This window comes from Phaenicophaeus curvirostris, chromosome 4, assembly GCF_032191515.1.
Source record: "Phaenicophaeus curvirostris isolate KB17595 chromosome 4, BPBGC_Pcur_1.0, whole genome shotgun sequence".
Taxonomy (NCBI): domain Eukaryota; kingdom Metazoa; phylum Chordata; class Aves; order Cuculiformes; family Cuculidae; genus Phaenicophaeus; species Phaenicophaeus curvirostris.
Window position 1 is genome coordinate 53,836,783 of NC_091395.1, and position 22,957 is coordinate 53,859,739.

Consider the following 22,957-nt stretch of genomic DNA (forward strand, 5'->3'; position numbering starts at 1 on the left):
TTGACAAGAAATATGGGATTTTTATCAGCATGCATTTAGAAACAGTGTCTTGTTTGTAAATCTTTTATTGATGTTTAAAACTGTGTTGTTGTGTAGCATGAAGGAAAAAATCTAGAAATATGGACTCATATTAACAATTTACGGCAATCTACCTTTATTCATAAGAAATTGGATTGTTCTATATTTAGGGATTTTTTTTTTGAATGTATGTTGCAAAGCCCCTTTTTGTTAAGACCTCTTTATATGCAAAGCAAATATCCAGTCTTTTTCCCGAAAGGGTTTGCAATCTAGTGTATAAGGTATTTCCTTAAATAGAGAAAATGTAACTGACATGATTATATTTGTGACCAAATGTGAAGTTGTAATATCCTAAATATCCTGTTTTTGTTTTAGAATTTAGCTTGGGTTAAATCTTACAACATCTGCTTTGAGTTGGAAGATTGCAATGAAATTTTTATTCAGCTTTTTAGGACTCTTTTTTCAGTTATCAAGTAAGTTGAATTGCTTCAATTATATTAAACTGTCAAAATATCATCAGTTTTGGGGGTAGACTGAATCTTTGCATAACCTACAACTGAATATATCTGAATAGAAAAAGTCTATTCTTCCGAATGAGTAGATACAGGGAAAGCAAATGAGTGCGATTTACTAACAGTATGGCGGCGGATGTGTCTAAAACTAGACATATTGTAGAATTTCTTGTCCACTTTACAACTATATGCTTCATTTTGACTCACTTGTCTACATTTGTATTTCCATGGTTGCTATTTTCTTCTTTTTTTCTTCTCCTTAAAGCAAAGCTAGAGTGTTCTAGGTTTTTTTTTTAAGCTTTCTATGAGAGAGGAAAGGCACATAAGATTTCTGTGTTTTGAGGTGTGGCCAGTATAAGGGAGGGCAAGATGGGTAGTGTTTGACATTGCTTCTTAACAGTACTGTTAGTATTTGTCAGAATCTGAAAACTTATTATTAATAATATTCTTTATCATTTTAGTAATAGCCACAACCAGAAGGTACAAATGCATATGCTGGATTTGATGAGTTCTATCATCATGGAAGGCGATGGAGTAACTCAGGAGCTGCTGGACTCCATTTTGATTAACCTCATTCCTGCACACAAGGTCTGCAGAGTTAAATATTATAGTGTTATACCATTATAACAGTAATTTTTATTGCCTTTTGGTTGTTATTTAGTCATCACAACTGCTTCCCCCCCAGCCTTGTAACACAGGATTGAAAATTTCCTTTGAGTATTACTTGGTACCGTTCATTAGCTGTGTCTAGGTTATTCAGTATCAAGAGATTCTGTTGATTTGCCACCTTAGGAACTCTGTACTGAAACAGAAATAAAGTATTTTCAAGCGAATGTAAAAGGAAAATATCATATCTTAAGGATGGTGGGGTTTTTTAATTGAAAAGATGTGAAGTACTATTTTTGCTAAAAAAAACCCAGAAAGAAAGGGGGTGGGGAAAAGACTTCCTCAAGACTTCTCTGGTGATTTGCTGCTTGCCTCAACTTGCCAGTCATACTCCTCTCCATCTCCCTAATTGGTGTGTGTACCCTCCTGCCCCCATCTTTCCCCCTTAAACTTTTCTTTTAATAAAACCTCATTATTACCTGAAGTGTAACAACTTGTTGTTAGTTGGTTGGTTGGTTTTAATGCTTCTTATTCTTTTGAGCTCCATAATCTTTCTGCTGGTGGAGAGTTCAGCTTCCCTTTAATTCACTTATAAGTGACATATTTTCCTAGAGGAATCTGATGTGAGCAGTTCCTTGCTGATTGCTGCTGCCATGCAGATGTTGTCTTAGCCTTCTACACAGCTGCTTGGGCATGTTTTTCGGACACTCCTCCTCTACAGTCAGCTTCGTGAGCTGTCATTGATCCTGTCCCAGTTTTGTTGTGTGATTTGCTTGATCATTGGGTTTGTAGTTGAGGTTTGAAGTACCCTTACCTTACTGGCAAAATAAAGTTGAAAGGAGAATAGACACAGTTCCCTTAACCGTGAAATCAGGGAGACTGACACACTTGGTGTTGCCTTGCCTTGACCAGGAAAATTACTCTGTTAAAATAATTGTGCTTCTTACTGAAAATTCTGTGGAGAACAGTAAATTTCAGTTATGAGCTACAGCAAGTGAACTGTACTCTGATTACCAAGTATGTGTTTCCGTTTGTTCATTTATTAATTTAAAATAATGACAAAATTAAGGCAGCTCCATCCATGACTACATAAGTTAAGTTAGCACATAAAAGCAGGAATTATTAATTTGGTTACCTGAAGAGGGAGAATTAATGGAAATGTGTAGCACAGAACTGACTAAGCAGCGGGCATCATCATGTGCTTGTGAAATCTCAGCAATGGGTGGATAAAAGTGTCTGCCATCTGAGGTCAGTTTGCATTCCTTCTGGTGTGACCATGAGATGGGAATATCATTCTACCAACTTGTTTTTATCGACAGCAGTGAGATGATGTCTTATTAAAACTAACAAGAAGTAATTCCTAACAATGGAAAAAGGTAGTTTAAATGTAGTTCCATGGTAGCTTAAAAAAAAAACAAACACAAAAAAACGCCAATCCCAGAAAGTTCTTTGTCTGCTCTGCCTGACAGAGTTTGACTGCAGTAATTATGTTCTCCTTTCTTGAACAGATCCCCTAGGAAATTCTGTTGATTATATTAATTGTTTGTCCTTAGGTATGAAAATCAGAAGCACCATAGCTCTATTTTCTTGTAGAGAACGTATAATAGCAATACTTTTATGTCTGTGAAAAGCAATTGAATACTAGTCATTCTCTGCTATGACATAATGAAAATATCGGTGTGACTAGACCATTATTCTTAATGGAAGCTCGCCTGTGTAAAGGAGCTGAAATACGTGTTTTGAATAACGTGCTCTATTTCTTTTGGGAGTTTTGGGGTGGCTTTATTTTAAACTCTCTTACATTGTTGAGGACAATACTGTTATAAAAAAAAGAGAAATAAACCAATGACTAGACATGAAGTAGAGTCTACCTCAGCATCTAAATTATATTCATTTGTACCTCCATTATTCCAGGTTTTCATAGGCATATGATATATCACATTTTGCTTAGACCACCTAGGACATCAACACATTTTTCTTTTTATTAATTTGGAACCCAGTGCTATTTAGTGAATATTTTTTTACACTCACTATCAAGGTTATTCCTTAAAAATATGTATTTAATATATTTAGGATCAATATTTTCTTCTACATCCTCTACAGCATGGCCAATCCAGACCTTCAACGGTGTTTTTTTTTCCTAACGGACTTACTATTTTTTATTTGGTATTAATATTTATTATATAAGTATAATTATTTTCTAGGCTGCCTTGGTGTTTGGCTTGAGGGAGTAGATGGGAGCTACTTGGGTGTTGCTTCAGTTTTTGTTTGGCTTGTCTTGGTTTTTTTTTTTAGCTCCGGTGAGTCTGTCTAGGGGGGAAAAAACCCAACACAGCTTCATTGCAAGAAATCTTTGGAAGTGTATGGAAGATCCAAATACAATATATTTTCTCTATGAGATTGGCAGTGGTTTAGTTGAATACAGACATACCTGCCAACAAGATTTTAATCATGGTCTGGTTTAGAGAGAATCTGTTTCGTTCTGAATTTGAGAAGAGTTTATACCTATCTGTCTGTCTTCTGTAATGAGACATCAGTTTAGTGCTGTGGTGACTGAGGAGATACTTGTTTGAGCCTTTGGCTGCTTGTTTTGTTTTACTATCAGTTGATGAACTGTCTTTGGGTTTGTCATCTCATCAGGTAAAAGAACATGTGGGAGTCATTCTCCGTGCAGACTTCCCAAATACTGCCTTTCCAAGAATCAGTCATCCTTTGGCTTTACCTGCATTTTGTCTGCAGTCATTTGTAATTTTCAGGGCAACCAGCTAATCCATCTTCTTTCCCCCAACCCCTTCTCACCCCACCCCCAGCTGCATTAATCCCTAGATGAGATGAGATATTGCATATTGGATATTGTGCAGATTTGGACAGTCACCTTTTTCAAATGTGCAGCCACATTCTTTTTCTTGCTTGGGAGTAATAAAAACAATGTTCAGGTTTGTTATGTTGCAATCAAGCATTTACTTGGAAAGTTTGCAGTTTTGTTATGTTGCAATCAAGCATTTACTTGGAAAGTTTGCAGTTAACTCTGCTCAGACAAAGGTGCGTTCTGTGGGCTGTGTTGGAGCGTACAGCAGATTCCATGGAGAAGTCAGGGCAGTTTTACCCTCTAGATAGGGCTGAACTTCCTATGGAGTGTACCTTTCATGAGTATGTGAGGGGGAGAAACAAACCGACATTTAAATAGTAGTTACATGTGCTAGTTTTCAGTGGCAAAAGTTGGTACATGTTTATTACAGAGATGTGGTAATGTTTCTTCAAAAATTTTAATTTGATTGTTCATGAAAACTTTTTATAGATATGAATACAACACTAAAAGTAACAAATGGAGTGACAAAATTAATGTGGAAGAAGTGATGGGTTTGGGTTAGGTGTCTTTTAAGTTTGTGAAAAGCTAGTTTTAAGATTTTTCTTATTCTGTAGTTGTGGAATTAACATAACTGAACTTAGATAGCTTTGAAAACAAATAGATTGGTGCTAAAACATGTCCTTCTAAAGTCAGCCTTTTAAGCTTGGGAGAGAAAATTAAAGTAATCTGAAATAGTGTGTCTCTATAAATTGTTATTATTTTTCTTTATTTCAGAACCTTAATAAACAAGCATTTGATCTTGCGAAAGTCCTATTGAAAAGGACCGTCCAGACCATTGAACCCTGTATTGCCAATGTATGTAAATTAATTAATCCATGTTACCTACAAGAAACAAGTGTTTTTGTTTCTGTCTTGATTCTTGGATATTTGTTTGATTAAAAATATTGTTTATAAAAGTCATACTTTGTAATGCAATGACAGGAATACCGTTTTCTAAATAGGATGCTATTAGCTTAGTTATTAAAGAAACTTGTGAGGGATTTCAAATAAATGAAAAGGAAATTTTTACCCATCTCAGTCTAAAGTTAAGCCTGTATCTGGGCTGTGAAAAAAGGTGACCGCCAAAAAATCCTGTTGCAACAAAAGGAATTGTTAGAACTTCTTATGTCCAGCAACCAGAGAGCCTTGTTTCATACCAACTATAGGATGAAGCATTTCAAGCTGCTAGCTCTTTACTAGTTACTTTTTCCATCCTAAACTTCTTTTAGTCATAAAGACTAAAGTTTTTTACAAGGCTTCCTTCTACTGTAATTCCTTTGGTTGAATGTCAGTGTTGCATGCTCTAGCTATTTTAATATGGTCCTGTGGGGGATGTCGTGTGGCCCATTCTGTTGCCTTTCTTTGGTGCTCAAGCCAATAGAATTCTTAAAAGTCAGAGTGTTTAAAAAAGGGAATTAGGTAAATTCATAAAAGGTTAATCAGTAAATATTTAAAAGCTTAAGGAGTCTCGCTAACAAGTACCACTTCCCAACTCCCCGGTTTCTTTAAGTTTTTATAATTAGTCATAGCTGGAAACAGGATAGCACAGAGTGACCTTTGAGTTGATGAATATTAAGTCTTCTTACTGTCTTATCCAAGAGTGTAATAGCTTTGTAGCATTTGCACTGCTCAAATAATATTAATATTAACCCACCATATCTAATAGGAAGTATATCAAGCATATTAAAATTTCACAAATCCAAAAGAAATCACTTGTGTTTTAGACTACTTTGGTTTTTTTCTGTTAGATTGCTAACAACCTTGATGCATTACCATCAGACATCACAAGACATATCATAAAGTAATCTGACATTTTTCAAAATGGATTAAAAGTAGAGAAGCTTCTTTTTTCAGCTTTTGGTGATCTTTTAGATTGGTTTTAAATGATAAAAATAAGATTTTTTTTTTTTCCTCAACTTTTACTGGATGAATATGCATTTTAAATTAACAGTTCTTTTATTACCTGTTAATTGTGCTGGGGAGAAAGTTACTGATATTTTAAATTACAGAATTACCACAAATTAATCAATTCTGATGGAAGTAATAGAACTGAACTATGAAGGATGTTACGTTTGTAATTTGCTTTATTTTTAAATGGTGTTTGTATTAATGAAAGAAAACATGCTAAATAATATTGTTTGTATTCTAGTTTTTTAACCAGGTTCTAGTACTGGGAAAGTCTTCAGTAAGTGACTTATCAGAACATGTGTTTGATTTGATACAAGAGCTTTTTGCCATAGATCCTCACTTACTGCTGTCTGTCATGCCACAGCTTGAATTCAAGCTGAAGGTGAGTTACAACGTAGGTATGGACAAGTAATAAAATGTGTGTGGCTATTAAGAGTGTAGACCTGTAGATTTAGTAAGTGTTCTACTGGAGAGGCAAAAACTTAATCACTGTTTTAAATATAATTTAAATATTAAAGGATACTGGAAAGTTGTATACGGTTGTGTGCTCTCTGTGCTGCAAACCTGTATTATGCACACAAAACATAATGATAAATTCGTATGATCTAATGCGAAAGTTATATCTACTTAATCTTTTGATTTCACCTGAAATTTATAAATTAATTAGGCCATGGTTGGCTTATCTTATGAAATGCAAGTTTGTCAACTTCAGTATAGTTTTGCAGAATTTTCTTTTGTGAAATAATGTTTTATTAGTAGAGGAAGTATTTCCAAGTATTTTCTCAGATTTGTCATAATCAGCTAATGAGCCAGCTGACTTCTTTTGAACCCTTGGAAATAGTTAATTTGTGCTGATTTGGAGGTTTGGTGGTTTTTTAAATTAAAAAACTCCTTGTCTTTCATAAGATTGTAAGTGGACAGGAGAAATAATTTGGGGGCGAGTATGGTGGCAACAAATAAAAGTAACCAAGATACAGGTATTTGGTGAAATTACTTCTGTCTTTTATTGATGCACAGCTATTTCTAACATCTTAATTGATGTCTTTTCCACACTCATAAAATAGTTTTAAAGCATGTCTTAAAATAAGTTAATTCACTTTTGAAATTGTTAGGGATATATGTTATTTAAACTTCCGAGTGTGGGTTTTTATTCCTGAAAGAGAATGAATTTTCAAAGCACAACCATCTATTCAGTGACTGTAATATGTTAACATAAAAGGTGTTAATATAGTTTTGCTCATATTCATCTAATAATCTAATTAGGGAGACTGAGGATTATCAGAAACTATTTCAAACTCACTATTTAATTTTAACTTACAAAAGCAGAAGGAAAAAGAAGCCAGAAATTATTATTATCCTGGATAATGATCTAGAGTTCCTTTCCCGTGTTTTGATTTTTAGAGCAATGATGGAGAAGAACGTTTGGCTGTTGTTCGACTTCTGGCTAAACTCTTTGGCTCCAAAGATTCTGATCTGGCCACACAAAATCGCCCTCTTTGGCAGTGCTTTCTTGGGCGGTAAGAGAAATGGGGATAGAATTCTGAATTTTTATTCTTTTTGTTCTGAATTTCCTGATAGTATTACGATATTTGTAGTGTTTTTAGAGGATGTAACTGTCTGTTTAGATTTGAACAAGTTAGTTTGTTAAATCTTTGAAGCAGGGCATTGTATACAGCTATATTTTAGAATGAAAAACCTGAAGGGCTGCTGCTATGTTGCTGTCACCTATGGGATTATAGGTGAGATAGATAGCACATTATGTACAGAGCAGAAATTACACAATAGATATACCAGCACTGTTTGAAATTTCACACTGTTCAGCTATATCTGCAACTATATCTGTTTTATTTGGCATTTACCTTTTCGAGTAAAGAAATACTCCCTTTTAAGTAAATACAGAAATGAATCGTTTTTTAAAAAGTAGATGCTTTCAAGTGGTACGTGTTAGATAATAATCTCTATTTTTATAATTTCATGTATACACACAGACACACTTGTGCACGCATGATTGACAGTGTCTGGAATATTATATTCAAAAGTCAATGGGCAAATCCATTGGGTCAACATTTCATCTGCATATAGCGTATTCATCCTTTCATTTTAGTTCTGACTTAATTTCACAGGAAATAACAAAAATTTGTAGAAGATGCATTATGGAGATAAATTCAAAACATTGTATTATTTACTGCCATATAAAGGAGTTCCAATAGTTAATGGAACATACTGTCAACGCATGTTAGTACATAGAGAGTAATCTTAATTTGCAAAGCTAATTAAAAATTAACATTCATCATCTTCTATTCCTCTAGGTTCAATGATATCCATGTCCCTGTGAGATTAGAGAGTGTGAAATTCGCCAGTCATTGTTTAATGAACCATCCAGACTTAGCAAAAGACCTCACTGGTGAGATGCTCATACAGGGGTTTAGAATAATTCAAGGAATGAGCAAGGAGGAATGTAATTATTTCTGTACATAGCAGTATATTTCTAAAATGCATAGAGTCCAATGCTTGCTGCTGGATGGAAGTGCTAACTACTGAATAATTGCTTTCTGCTTAAGGCAGGTGCTAGTTGTTAGAAACAGGAATTTGTGACATCGTGTGGACTTGGTCAGGCTGAGTCTGCAAGAAGCTACCTGTTGCAGAATGAGTTTTAAAGTAATTTCACATTCTAATGAACCTTTTGTCAAGTCAAAGTAAATCTTGGTGCAATGTCTTTGTTTATTTTAAAAAATGGTCAGCATGTCCTCCAGTGCTCTCTTCTGCTGAACTTAGAAAACGCCATTGTGCTGACCTGAACTGTGAAGTTTCTTATTTCACTTCACTTCAGCATAATTTTAACTGTGGCTTAATTGAAAATGCCATTCTTTCTTGATGCAAGCTAACCTACAGCGATTGTCAGTATTTTTCATTTATCATTTACCTTCTTAACTCTTCGGGAATGAGAGTTTCTGCTCTTTTTATTTCTTCGCACACCCACCCGTTTATTTTCGATGTATTCCAATCAGCTTTATTTCACTTCATTGCTGTTGCAAATGAGGTTATTGTAAAAGCTATTTATGTTTATATTCTTCTGATATTTACAGTTATATAATTGTTTTATATTTAACATAGGAAATGGTGGAACAGGTATTTCCTGTAGGCAGTTATATGCTTAATGGATTATATGATTGTGATATTCAACAGGCATTTCAGTGTTTTAATTTTATTAATAAATCAGAATTGGTCATAGCTACATAAAAAAGCCAAGCTTTTCATTATTTCTGATTGTAACAGAATATTTGAAGGTTAGATCACATGACCCAGAAGAAGCCATTCGACATGATGTTATTGTTACAATTATTACTGCGGGCAAGAGAGATCTTTCTTTAGTCAATGACCAGCTGCTTGGCTTTGTAAGGGAAAGAACACTAGACAAACGGGTAAGTGTTAATATTTTATTTTCAGGAATATCTGCTTCTCATATAATTTCATTAAAGCCAAACAAAAAAACCAAAGCCACAGAAATAGGGAATCTGAGAATTGACTGTCAACTAGAATGCTGTGGGGAAGAGAAGGTTTTTCTTACAGGAACACTTGCAAGTAGATTCCATGTTATGAAGGCAGCCATCGAGTGGTGTCAAGGAAATAAGATCATTGATTTGTGAGGAACACAGTCACGTTGTAAGAACGTAAGAATTGCCTCATATGTTTTGGCCAAAGGTCCCTGCAGCCCAGTTTAATTCTCTTACTGGTCTCTTTTGGCCTCCAGCAATTTGTGATTTAAGAATTTCTTAAATCAGCTTGATCATGTTCATCATAGCTTTCAAGGGACTTTATTTCATGAACTTACCAAATTCTCTCTTGAACTTATTTGTACCTTACAAGCATCCGTGGCACCTTTATCAGTAAATTGAAATTCAGTACGTGCGTGATAAAAATAACGTCACTTATTTGTGTTTTAACTTGTCTGATAATTTCACTGGGTTATCTCATAGTTCTTGGATTATGTAAAATAATAAATATCCTTTGGCCCACTTAAGATTGATAAATATATACGTACACCATATCTTCTTCACTCTTCTACTTTCCAAGCTGAAGAATCACCTGTTAACTTCCACACAAATTGATTATTCTGGTCATTCTTGTCTGTTTTTTCTGTATCCTGTTGGAACCAAGGTGACCAGACTTGGCCGTGGCATTCAAGGTGTGCACCATATTGTGTACATACTGTATGCTGATTTTTTTTTTCCTTATTCTTTTAATGCTGTGTTTGTCTTTTGTGCAATTTATGAGTGTTGAGCTGGCAATTTTGGTAAACATCCATGTTGACTTCACTATCTTTCCTGAATAATTTTAGGTTATACGTTGCCCAGTAACATACATGCAGAGTTAATGCGGATGGAAAAACCTGGCCTTAATCTGAATTTCTTCCATTTCATATTTTAATGATTCAGTAGCATGACATTTTTCTGCAGTTCTTCATAATTATGTTAGATCTGACTACCTCAGTAAATTTTATGCACACTGTTCAGTTCATTTCTAATATTCTTTTTCATGTCAGGTGTGTCGCACATTTCCTTCTGACTCCATCAGTAGGTTCGCTTCATTCCCATCATTGTGAAAACCAGTCATTTATTTGTACCTGTTGTCTCCTATGTTTTGATTAATAATTAATTCACAACAGGATTTTTATTTTAAAATCCTCTGGTGTGAGACTTTGGAAGATTTTTGGATCCTAATGCGTTTTACTGATATACTTGTGGGTCTACTAAAAGTTATTTTTTCCTAAAGAAAGCATCCCATTATGTAAAGTGAAATAACTCATTCCCGTAACTTCATTTTTCAGCAGTATATACTCTTTGTTGTTATTGTTACTATTTTGTTTCAACATGTCTGCCCATTCAAAATTGGATGTTCTGTTCCTCTAGGTACCCTTCAGGTTCTTACGCATTTGTTATGTTCACTCTGTTCACTGACAGACTGCAATAACAGGACAGTTAGTATTTGGTGTCTCATTTCTAAATTCCTGTAAGAAGTCATGGATGAAATACCTCCTGATCTTAATGATTTTGTTATTGCTCCATTTATTATTTGTTTTAACATGCCTTCTAATGACATGTTAACAAACTTCTTCAGACCTCTCTCCTGGAATAAATCTTGTTTGTCTTTCAGCCTTACAAAAGGGTCTGGAAGGCTTCCTGCTTCGGGAGGCTTTGGTGGAAATATTTAATTAGTATGCTTTTAGTAATTTGGTTCTGAAACTTTTGCTGTGCTTCATCAGGGATTTACCTTCAACTTGCCAGAGCATATAATCTTTCCTGTTTGCACTCTCTCAGATGTGGCTTCATGCTCTTTAGAGGATGATGTTTTAATAGCAGACTTCACTGTGCTTGCGTAACCATGTTGATTTTTTTTTTCTCTTGTTGTTCCTTTCTGATAGGAGGCATCCTTTCAGTAATATGTCATTCTAGCTATTTACTTCAATTCCTTCAAAATGACTTTTTTTGTCTCCTTTTTTGAATGAGAATGTTACTCTAATTGATTTTGAGAAAAGTATGTAATCTTTGCACAAAAAGGAATACTGATTTTGAATATGTTCACTATTATAAAGCAGCTCTTAAGTTAGTTGTACCTGCAGCTTGACCTTGCATGTTTCTTACGAGTGATTAAGACTACCTCTATTCTTTTTCAGCCGTTAAACAAACATGTCCAAAAAGTCATCTATGAGATTTAAAAACTTTTAGCGTAACCACCACTTTCCACTGGGACTTCCATTTACAGAACGGATGATTGTTACTGTTTCTTCTATATAGCATCTCTACTCTGTTCCTTTAGCATGTTGCCATCAGTAAGAGGCAGTCTCTTGTACCGCTGTAATAGTCATTGCTAGAGAGCTAGTTTTTTTTCTGTTGATATAGTCTTGAACCCAGTGTAGTACTTCTCCAGATTCCCAAGGTATTTGACTCAGTGATTTCACACCAGTCATAGGTTTGATGATATATTACATTTCAAGGTTAGGTGCATCTTCAGGCATTCATGAGTGAGGAATAACTTCAACTATAGATGATGTTTCTCTTATAAAAATCTCTGGAGAGAGCTTTAATGAAAATACATCCTAAGGAGAAATGAAAATTGGTGATTGACTAGAAATGATGACAACAAATACTTGACATATGAAGGAGACCTTAACAGTACAGCATGTCTTTGCATATATAATTAGTGTTATGAAGTGGATACCAAGGAATTGTAAACTTTCAGCTTTTTTAAAAAAAATTATTATTTTTTAGGCTTTTTCTTCAGACTGGGTGAGGACTATGGATATGTCCATGTAACTGATTTTATATTGCCTATGTAGGATTTTTTCAGTTCCTGACAGTGCATTATGCCTATTTTAATTATTCTTCTGCTTTAAAGAACTTGATTGTCTTCTGCTGACTGCATTTAACCCTTGTAGTCAGGCTTCGATTGGACAAATCTACTGCAAACTCCTAAGTGATGATTCATCAGTTTAACTTTTTAAATTCTTTTTAAAGAATTTTTCTAATTCTTTTTAGGCCTGCAATCAGCTATCAAATGAATATAGATATTACTGTAAAAAGAAGAGTTCTCCAGCGGGCTGAAGTAAAACGCTGATTGCTTAAACACATCGATCTGTTGTTTTGATTTTGCCTTTTCGCTGTATGAAACAACATGGAATCGAGAAAACTTTACATTTAAATCACACTAACTGTTACAGCATTTATGTGAGCATTTTTTCTCCTGACCATATTCTAGTTGGCACAGTATTGGTAAACATAGCCTAATGACTTTTTTAGGGTAAAGGTTTTGGCTAAAATACACTACTTTGTTTTTTGAAAGATATCCTTAGCTAATTCGATCTATATGGGTATTTGCACAATGATTACAGCTATGAAAAAATAACAACAGAAAAACCCAACCACTACCATTTGTAGTTTTCAAATCTATTTTTACTGGTCCATTTGGGAACTCTGGGAACAGATGCTTCCCAAAAACTGGAATCCAGTCTTTGGTAAAAATTGTTCTGAGGAATTTTCCAGTGGAGCACTGCCTCTGGGGTCTTCCCAGTGTCTTCACTTTTCCGAATTATCAGTTTCAGGGGACTTTGTCTAAAAAAAAAATTAAAGCTTCTAAAAATTATTGAGGTACTTTTCCTTTATAGTGGAATAACCTGAAGAATCTGAAAAGTTAGAGGAGAGTTTCGATAGCTGACTTTTATTCCCATTTCTCCCAACTGCATTTGTGGTCTAGAGATTTAGCCTGTTTGTGAGAACGGACTTTAGCATCATCAGCTTGAAGCAAAAAGCTATAGAATGAGGAGCCTAAGGAACAGATTCTCATTTTCTGCTTTTGTTTACACACTTCTGCATGTGTTAGTTTTAACTCCTCCTTCCTCCTGTGTACTAAAACCAGTTGTAGCTTTTTCTGGATAAAGGAGAAAAATTTTAAGCTTTTAATATTCTTATCTCTATGGAAGGAATAGGTTAGCTATTCCAGCAGGTAAGGGGCTGTCTTGAACTTTCAATAATAGGGTTTTTTTTTAACTCTGCCCAGTAGTTTTCAATGCAGGTGTTTAATGATGTTGATCGGCCAAAGAAACTAAGTAATTCTGTTAGCTGTGTTTGTTGATCTGCTCCCTTTGAAATCAATTCTTACATTCCCCTTTATTTTCATTTGCCTTCATCTTATAAACTACTGTATGTTTGAGCTTTTGTTCTTGGAAGCACCTTAGTAATTTTTCTATCTGTACCTCCTGTTCAGTGACTTGCTTCTATGGTGTCTCAAGGCATTCTCTATGGGATTCTGTTCGCTGCCTCTCATCTTCTGCCTGAAACACCCTATCTGCATGCAGCCTTCTACTCTCTACTGCAATTTCAACAATCAGAAATTTAGTCACACTCCAAATCTCCTTTCTGTATAACCCCTCAAATCTGCTTTCATTTTAGCCTTAAATTTTCTAGAGTAATTTCTTGCAATCCATCTCCATTGTCTACTGACAACAGTATTGCTGTCCTTCCTGTCTCATATAGCAGAACTGATGAAGCTGTCATTTGCAGTTGAAAGGTATATCTGAATGCAGAAAAATATTAAAAATTTCCTGAAATTTTCTCTTGCAGACCTGTATTTTCTTTAAAATGTGCTTTAGGCCAAAATGACTGTGAATAAATTCCCGCAGGGAAGTTAATCCCTAACGTCTGTTTATATCTAAAATGTTTCTCTTTTGTGAAAACAAAGTTTTATACTGTATACTGACAAAGACATTGCTGTCTTGCCCTATTACTTGTGTGTTTAATGTTTAAGAAATATGTAACAAAATATGATTTTTTTTTCCCGTCTTCTTGATATAACATACTCCGACACCTCACGGCATCTGAGACTGTTGTGCTGACATAAGCTATGTTATCTTCAGGATTTTCCTTTTCTTTGCCCTTCAAAAAAAAAAAAAAAGTCAGTAAAACTATTAAGAAGTCAAATGTGCAGTATCTCACTTAGTGTTATTAAAACAAGCCCTCAGTTTCACAAGACTGAAAAAGTTAGTTGCAGCGTGAATGGCAGTATCTACATTTATGCTTGATTGTGTGATATTATTTGAGCATTGTTTGTCCTTGGAGTTCAAGGCAAAATTGATATTTAGTGTGTCCTGGAAGAAATCCTCTCTTTCACTTTGAATTTCATGCATTTGTTTTAAATGATGAGGGAAAACAAGTTTCTTCTGAGTATTTCTATGTAAATCATTCAGTAGGAGACACTCTTCTCTCTAAATTAATCCTTAATTTGTTCTGGTGTGATTCATTCCACAAGTAGACACAGGAGAGTTTATAGATCTTGACTGTTAAAGTGTTTAATAATGGTATGTTTCCTGCTTGCAGAGGGGATAAAGTAGTGACCACCAAAGCAAAGATGGGAACCTAGCAACCCCACCTGTGGGTGTTGTAGTCTGGCTTTTTTTTTTTTTTTTCTGAATCCCTAGATATTTATGCAATTACTTCAAGGCTTGAGCACAAACGGCCTCTCCCCCTGTCCTGGAAAGTGGTGCTAGAGTTAAAGCCTTAGCAGGTTTAGATAGGCCTAAGCTCTGGATCTCCTATTTTAGACAAGTGTGCTCTGACAGTGTAAGGCTATGGGGAGAAAGAAGGCTGCCACCTCTAATTGGTGCCTGTCTCTGAATAGATAAGTTGAGCTGCTTTTTATACAAACTAACTCCCGGATTTCTTTTGCTCTGGACAGAGGAGTATGGGATTCCTGTGTACAGACAATGCTTAATCTGCATAGTATAGGGGAAACTCTTTAGATAAGCTTTGCAAATTCTCTTTGAGAGGCTCTAAACAGCATTTTTGCAGCTTCTGAATTGTCTAAATGTAGGAGTTCAGAAGCTGTCCGTTTTGTCTTTCACATGTCTGCATCTTTACTGTATTACGTATATGTTGAATATTTGTTTACCAAAACTATTTCCCACCTATTTTTCATTTCTTCCTCCTTAAGTGGCGAGTAAGAAAAGAAGCAATGATGGGTCTTGCACAGCTATACAAGAAGTATTGTCTTCATGCCGAGGCTGGAAAAGATGCTGCAGAGAAAGTGAGCTGGATAAAGGATAAGCTTTTACACATATATTATCAAAATAGCATTGATGACAAGTGAGTCAACCTAAGCCTTCCTAATTTTCATTGTATAGTGATAAGAGATGCTCTGAAAATATGTGCTTATTATGAGAAAACTATTATATTACATTCTGTATTTGTGAATTTAAGTACGATATGTTTAATTAAGAATTATTAAGACATATAAAGATATTCAGGATGGTTTTATTATCTGTTTATGCATTCATGCTATTTACTGATGGAACTAGATCTGTAATGATAGCAAATTGGCATTAACTAACCACTGCTTAGAAAAAAAAACGGACCAAGAAAGGCATGATACAGTCTCACCATCTGCATTGACAGCTTTTCTAGAACGTATATCTGTAGAGCCATGGTCTAGAGCAATGTTCATAAGTTAGTAAAATAACTCTTATGCCTCCAGTCTCCTAGTATGTTGAATAGATGAGTCTTCTGAGATCTGAAGATCCTGTTCCCCAAGTAATTTAGATCTTGGAGTCATCAGTAGTAAAATGTATAGTAAAATGTACATTTAAAGGGGGAAAGCCAGATTTTCTTTAATATTAACTGAGTGCCTCGAGATGGTTGTATCCATATTCATGATCACCCTCTTATTCCTTTGCCATTCCATAATGCTGGATATTTTTTTTTTGGAGCAGAAATAACATGTGATTTACCTGTGCTGCCTTTGATGCTCTTTGTACAAGACACTCCTAGAGTCTTTGCTAGGAATCATGGTAGAAATGTTTGTAAATACAAATACACAAAATATTTGTCCATAAATATGTCAGATTTTATGGCTGAACATTGTGCACAACTCTCATTACTATGAATTGAATTAATGCCTGAATGTTCTTTCATGGGGGAGGCTATAATTAGTTGACCTGTACAGTCATTTTTTTGTAGTTCAGGTTTTGTATTTAATGTAAAACCTTAAATACGTTTTGAGGTTTGTTTTTGTTTGGTTATGGGTTTTTTAAAGAGATAATTGGAGAATTGCTGGTTTGATTTGCTCTCATTTAGTTTTGCTTCTGCTCCTTTCATTGTGTATTTGGTGTTGCTTTGTCTCCACCTTTTCAATGCTGATTTTTAGCTCCTATATTAGAATAATGAGTAGTTTCAGATGTTTTGCTTTTTTTTCAAATACTAGTTTTATCTTAACTGCTCCCTTGAGGATGCTTCAGAATTTTACTTTTCTTCTCCTTTGTATTCTTGCATTCTTTCTCCTTTATTTGAGCTTTTTACTGTCTGTATACCTTTCTCTTATGTATGAGTGAACAAAGAGATTCTCAGAGCCTAAAGAAAAAGGAGAATTTGGATGGTGACAAATAAAGCAATTACTCCCTCTTAGAGGTGAGAGTGAAAGAACATGGAAAAGCTTTCAAGAAGTAGTTCTTGCTAATCTTTCTATCAGCAGTGGAAGTGATCCTCACAGATGAGAAAAAATATTACCTTTTTTTTCTTCTTTGTTGAAAAAAATCTACTTCCAATATTTTTTATTCTTTCAGCTTGTCTGAAAGGCATCATCACTTTTGGAAACGTGCAGTTATTATCTCTTTTCCTGCAGATTACTGGTAGAGAAAATCTTTGCTCAGTATCTAGTTCCACACAATTTGGAAACAGAAGAGCGAATGAAGTGCTTGTACTATTTGTATGCTAGCTTGGATCCCAATGCTGTCAAGTGAGTATGATTTGTATTCAGCAAATACTTGCTTTCTCAGACTTCTCTAATATATCTGTAATCTTACTTGTAGTATCAGGATTTAAATAAAAATATAAGGGATTGATGCTTAGCATTATTTGGAAGTTGTATCTCAAAGCATTTGCTTCTGTATACAAACTCTACATATCCTTTAGACAAAAAGATGTCTTGATAGTTGAGAAGAGTGGGTTTATACATTCATTCTCATTCAGTGAAAACAGTGCAGAATTAAAAATGAGCAAGTAGTTACTTCTAGACTTGCTCTATGCTAGTGTCCACGATGAAGATATCTGTAACTAGATTCTGGTCAATAGTGGCCTGTTTTTTAGGCTGAAAGTGTTAATTTTCAAATAGTCTCGGCAGTTGTAAAACATACTGTGACTGTCCTGCATATGTGAACTTCTTCCAAGTAGAATAATCACAGAATCATAGAATAGTAGGAGTTGGAAGGGATCTTTGGAATTCATCCAGTCCATCTCCGCTGAAAAAGTAGGTTCACCTACAGCAGGTTGCACAAGAGTGCATCCAGGTGAGTTTTAAATATCTCCAGAGAAGGAGAAATAATAAGAAAGGTGGCATTCTGTAAAAAGAGAAAATAAGTTTTGCCTTGTTTGGGTTAGTTATTTATAATACTTGGTATGTTTTGGTTGTACCTAGCAGATATTGCTCTTGTAAGATAAAAAAGCAATCAAGCAAACTTGCTTACTAATATATCCAGCATGTTCTTGTCATGAACAAATTGGTAAGTTTGTCTTTTCTTATTTTACACTTTTGCAGAGCACTGAATGAGATGTGGAAGTGCCAGAACATGCTAAGGAGTCACGTACGAGAATTACTAGACTTGCATAAGCAGCCCACTGTACGATTTTAAAAACATTAATACTTTATCCAGTCAACCTGTGAGACTAATTTACTGGGGGGTTTTAATACGATATTATTTGTTCAGTGTGACTTCAGTGTTCTTTTGACTTCCATATGTAGGCAATGTTTTGTTCTCATTAAGTTGGTTTCAGTAATGCTTAAAGGTATATGACCTTCTTATGTTTACCATTATTTTATGTTAGTGGTTGATAACTTTGGCACAATTTAGAAAATTTTTCCAAGTTCTTTGTTTGGTTTTGACAGATCCTTTTTGTTTCTCATTTTATGACATCTTTGAAGAGTGGAATATGAGGTCCGACACAAAAAAAAAGCAAGACTAACATGATAGCTTGGGAGCCAGGGGTGGGAGGGGAGAAACAAAAATGGTTATAGAACATGTTCTGACCTGCCAGTGGGACAGGGCTCAACTCAGTCACTCACCACAAGCTGTCACGTGTTCAAATTGAGATACCTTCTTACCCTTGGTTGGAAAATGTTGGTGTGCAAGAGCGAAGAGCAAGTTAATATCAAGTTTCTTGTGAAACTGAAGAAATTTGTTACAGAAGCTTTTCAATTATTGACTGAGGTTTACAGGGAAGAGTTCTTGTATCATGCACTTTTTTTGATGGCACGAATGATTTTAAGAAGGCAGAGAAAGCATAGAAGATAATAATGGCCCAGGCTGTCCTTGCAGATACCAGTGACAACATTGAAAAAATGCAAGATGTGGTTTGAAATGACAGAAGGCTGGGGGTTCGAGCAGTAGCTGAGAAAATTCAATTGGACAGGGGAGGTATTTGAGACATTCTGCCAGCAGAATTGAACGTGAGAAAGGCTTGTGCAAAAATGGTTCAAAAAATGCTGTCAGGTGAACAAAAAGAACGTTGCAAGGAATTGTGTTTGGACTTTTTACAACACATTGAGGATGGACGAGATTTGTTGAAACTTGATTATTTATGTATGAGCTGAAAACCAAGCGAGAGTCAGTACAGTGGAAATCAGCAACATCTTCAAGACCAAAAACCACATGAATGTGAGTTCAAGGCCATGCTGATTGTTTTCACAGGATCACTAGGTTGGAAAAGACCCCCAGGATCATTGAGTCCAACCTATCAAACACTAAACTATGCCCCTCAGCACCTCATCCACCTGTCTTTTAAACACGTCCAGGGAAGGTGACTCAACTACCTTCCTGGGCAGCCTGTTCCAGTGCCCAGTGACCCTTTCTGTGAAAAATTTTTTCCTAATGTCCAGCCTAAATCTCCCCTGGTGGAGCTTAAGGCCATTCCCTCTTGTCCGGTCCCCTGTCACCTGGGAGAAGAGGCCAGCACCCTCCTCTCCACAACCTACTTTCAGGTATTTGTAGAGAGCAATGAGGTCTCCCCTGAGCCTCTTCTTCTCAAGGCTAAACAACCTCAGCTCCCTCAGCCACTCCTCGTAAGACTTGCTTCTCCAGCCCCTTCACCAGCTTTGTTGCTCTTCTCTGGACACACTCCAGAGCCTCAACATCCTTCTTGTGGTGAGGGGCCCAGAACTGAACACAGTATTTCAGGTGTTTTCTTTGATATCTAGAGTATTGTGATGGCAGACTGGGTTCCCAGCAGCCATACCGTGAATTAGCAGTATTGCATTGAAGTCATGATGAAATTGCACAAATGCATAAGAAGGCTGTTAGCAGAATTGTGGAGAAACCGGTGTATTTTGTACCAAGACAACACACCACCCCACCACGTTTTGTCTGTGAAGCAGTTTTTAGCTAATAACAACATCACTATGCTTCAGCACCTGTCCTGTTCACCACACCTGCATCCCTGTGATTTCTACCTCTTCCCAGTGATCAAGTTGGTACCCAAAGGAAGCCACCTTTTGATGCTGAAAGATGTAAAAGCAAAGACTATAGAGGTCCTCAGCAGCCTTTTCAGAAAATGATCTGTGGAATTGTTTTGAACATTGGCAGCATTGTATACAGCTGTGTGTCAACTCAGAAGGTGATCGTAGTTGATTTTTCTAATTTGTTACATAGAAAGAGTTGCAGGCACAGTCTTGGGTTTTTTTTGTGTTGGACCTCGTATGTTGTAACATAAAGTAATAATTTGTTTGTTAGAAAAAAACAGGTGTGAAGTATACTGGAATTTTATAAGTATATCTTCAAACTAGCAGGAACTTTAAATAGAAGGGGATTGCATTGGAGTTTTGCTGTGGGAGTGGACTTGGGGGAATTGTTTGTTTGGGTTTCTTAGAGGTCTTTTTCCAACAATTGATTTTGATCTGTTACGTGAATTAGTGAAATTTTGCAGTTCTTTGATACTGCAAGAAGAACTTTCCCCTCTCTCTGTGTGTGGTAGCTGCTAATGATACTGTTATACTCTTCCAGTGTTTATTCTTAAAACAAAACCATAAAACATAAGATTCCAGAGTAGAACGTAGTGCTGCAGAATAACTAACAGATCAGCTTAAAGGTATACTTTATAAAAGAGATATCGCTGATTTGTTTGTTTTTGCTGTTGTCCTCAGTCAGAAGCAAACAGTGCTGCCATGTTTGGAAAGCTGATGACCATAGCAAGTAAGTGTTCTTAAGTTCTTTAGACTTATTACACCATTTCTGGAAATCGAGTTTCTGTGAATCTTGTCATACTGAAGTGACAGATTTATCATATGTTAAATTGTGTTTAATCATACAGAAAACCTTCCAGATCCTGGAAAAGCACAAGATTTTGTGAAGAAATTCAATCAGGTTCTGGGTGACGATGAGAAACTTCGGTCTCAGCTTGAACTGTTAATTAGCCCCACATGTTCTTGTAAACAGGCAGATGTCTGTGTGGTAAGGAAATTGAAAAGCATACTTCTATGCCTTAAGTATTTGTGCTTAAAACCCTTATTTGAAGTCAATGGTCTCTTTTGCTACCTTAATGTGATATTTTTTTAATAGATTTCTGGTCTTCATAAAATATCTTTTTGGTTAACCTGTAGCACTTATGGAAAATATAATTTATGATCATCGTCTTGTTTCCTAAGAAAACACCAGCTTTATTGCTTACTGGGTTTATGAGCATCAAGAATAAAGTCTAAAAGATTAATTAATTTCTTTCATTTCAAGTGGCTCTTCAATGGAGAATTTCCTAAACTGTCTTCTGACAATGATGAAACTTGTACTAGCAAGCCAAATATTACACCGTCTGTGTATTATTCATTTCTTTTTCTTTGTAGAACATTATTTTGGGATCAGTCTTACTCTCTCTGTCATCTGTTTAGCCTCTTTGATGAAAATACACAGCTTAATATTAAATTGGATTTTTTGAGACTCACTGGTCATGCCAACAGTCACAGATCTTTTTTTTTTCATTGTGATCCCAAAATACAAGTAGGCAATTTTGTTGACAGAAATCACAATAGAGAGCATGAACAATGAAGCATAAACTTCTTGGGTTTTGTCTAATGGCTTTGAAATTGTCCGTGGAAGGAACAGTGTGTCTCCTTCTAAACTAGTAAACTTGCACTTTGGGAATGCAGTGATGCAATTTCATCATAGAAAGGTTTCTTCTTTCTTCCTGAAGATACTTTAGTATAACAATTAGAACACTGCTTTTTAGTGTCTAGCATCCAACCCTTTAGGAGAAGGAGGGTCAAGAAGTCATTTCTTTGAGAGATTTTTAGGCATCTGTTCAAAACAGATAGTATCTCCTTAACCACCTTCTACTGAGTTTGCAGCTGAGTTTAATGTTCTTGACATTTGGGGCATTCAGAGGGGAAAAACAGATTTTTGGAGCCAGATATTCATAAACAAGTACATAGGGTCTGAACATCTGTTGTAGCCAAGGTAGTGTAGTGCTTCTGCATATCTACAGCAGTGCAGTTTTTTTCATTGTTGCTTATGAAATCTCACATATCCAACAGGGTTGTCTGCAGATTTATGGGTTACTCTTGTCAACATAGATATTTAAATTCCGGCTACATAGCGCTTAGTTCTCCCTTGATTCTGTTTTGCATCTGGCCTGCAATTCCGTAATAAAATCTGAGAACTCTCACTAGAAACTTAAATGCATCTTACATTTATATAATTTGGTAAAGTATGTCTGCTTTTGGTACAGTGTGATAAAGAAAGATTTGGAGATAACAGCACCACTTAAAATACGTTTCACTGATTATTTTAATATGACAATCATATATATGATTATATTATATTGTATTATCTCATATTCACAGACAGGCTTTGTGGTTAAGAGAAGTGGCTATATTTAGCTTATTCAGCATGCTTAAGAAATAAGTAAAATGTGTCTAATTCTTTTTGTATCTAACATTCTTGTAGAGAGAGATAGCCCGGAAACTTGCAAATCCTAAACAACCAACAAATCCTTTTCTGGAAATGGTCAAATTTCTTTTGGAAAGAATTGCTCCTGTACATATTGACTCAGAAGCCATTAGGTAAGTTTGTAAGATTGTACTAAGTCATGAATCATTATAAAGATGATGCAAATGGGAATAAAAAGGTGTTTGGGGGATTTAGATTAGACTTTCCTAGCAGCATAAATGTGTTTTTTTAGAAAAAACATACTTTGTGTAGATATCTTCATTTTTTACAACCTAGAAAATGGAATTTAATTTTTTTTTTCTCCATCTTCTTTGCAGTGTCGTTTGCAAACAATTCAATAAATATAGTAGTTGTTAACAGTGAAACTGCTGTTTGTGGGGCTTAAGGTGAAAATTGTGATCATAATTTTCACATAGTTAACTGCAACACAGTCTTCCATATAGCAGTTGAAGTAATTAGCTTTTGTGGGATTGTGTAAGAGAATGTTTGGATTTCTTTCGAGTCTTGGCTGGCAACCTAATTATATTCTGAAAGTCATGCTACTGTGTGTTGATCTGAATGCTGCCCACAGGGGGTGGGGGCTGTGGGTTTTTT

At 35.5% G+C, this 22,957-nt stretch overlaps 1 protein-coding gene across 1 annotated transcript in view; it reads left to right on the forward strand.

The window, feature by feature from the left end:
• Nucleotides 1–22,957, forward strand: part of PDS5A (PDS5 cohesin associated factor A) — an 80,650-nt gene that overhangs the window by 34,268 nt on the left and 23,425 nt on the right. Inside the window, exons 5-17 of the mRNA XM_069856168.1 lie at nucleotides 394–491; nucleotides 992–1,118; nucleotides 4,720–4,800; nucleotides 6,134–6,274; nucleotides 7,294–7,409; nucleotides 8,202–8,296; nucleotides 9,169–9,314; nucleotides 15,376–15,527; nucleotides 17,059–17,172; nucleotides 17,971–18,052; nucleotides 20,569–20,617; nucleotides 20,736–20,875; nucleotides 22,361–22,476. Of these exons, the coding sequence (XP_069712269.1) occupies nucleotides 394–491; nucleotides 992–1,118; nucleotides 4,720–4,800; nucleotides 6,134–6,274; nucleotides 7,294–7,409; nucleotides 8,202–8,296; nucleotides 9,169–9,314; nucleotides 15,376–15,527; nucleotides 17,059–17,172; nucleotides 17,971–18,052; nucleotides 20,569–20,617; nucleotides 20,736–20,875; nucleotides 22,361–22,476 (1,457 nt within the window). The remainder of the gene's footprint in view (nucleotides 1–393; nucleotides 492–991; nucleotides 1,119–4,719; nucleotides 4,801–6,133; nucleotides 6,275–7,293; nucleotides 7,410–8,201; nucleotides 8,297–9,168; nucleotides 9,315–15,375; nucleotides 15,528–17,058; nucleotides 17,173–17,970; nucleotides 18,053–20,568; nucleotides 20,618–20,735; nucleotides 20,876–22,360; nucleotides 22,477–22,957) is intronic.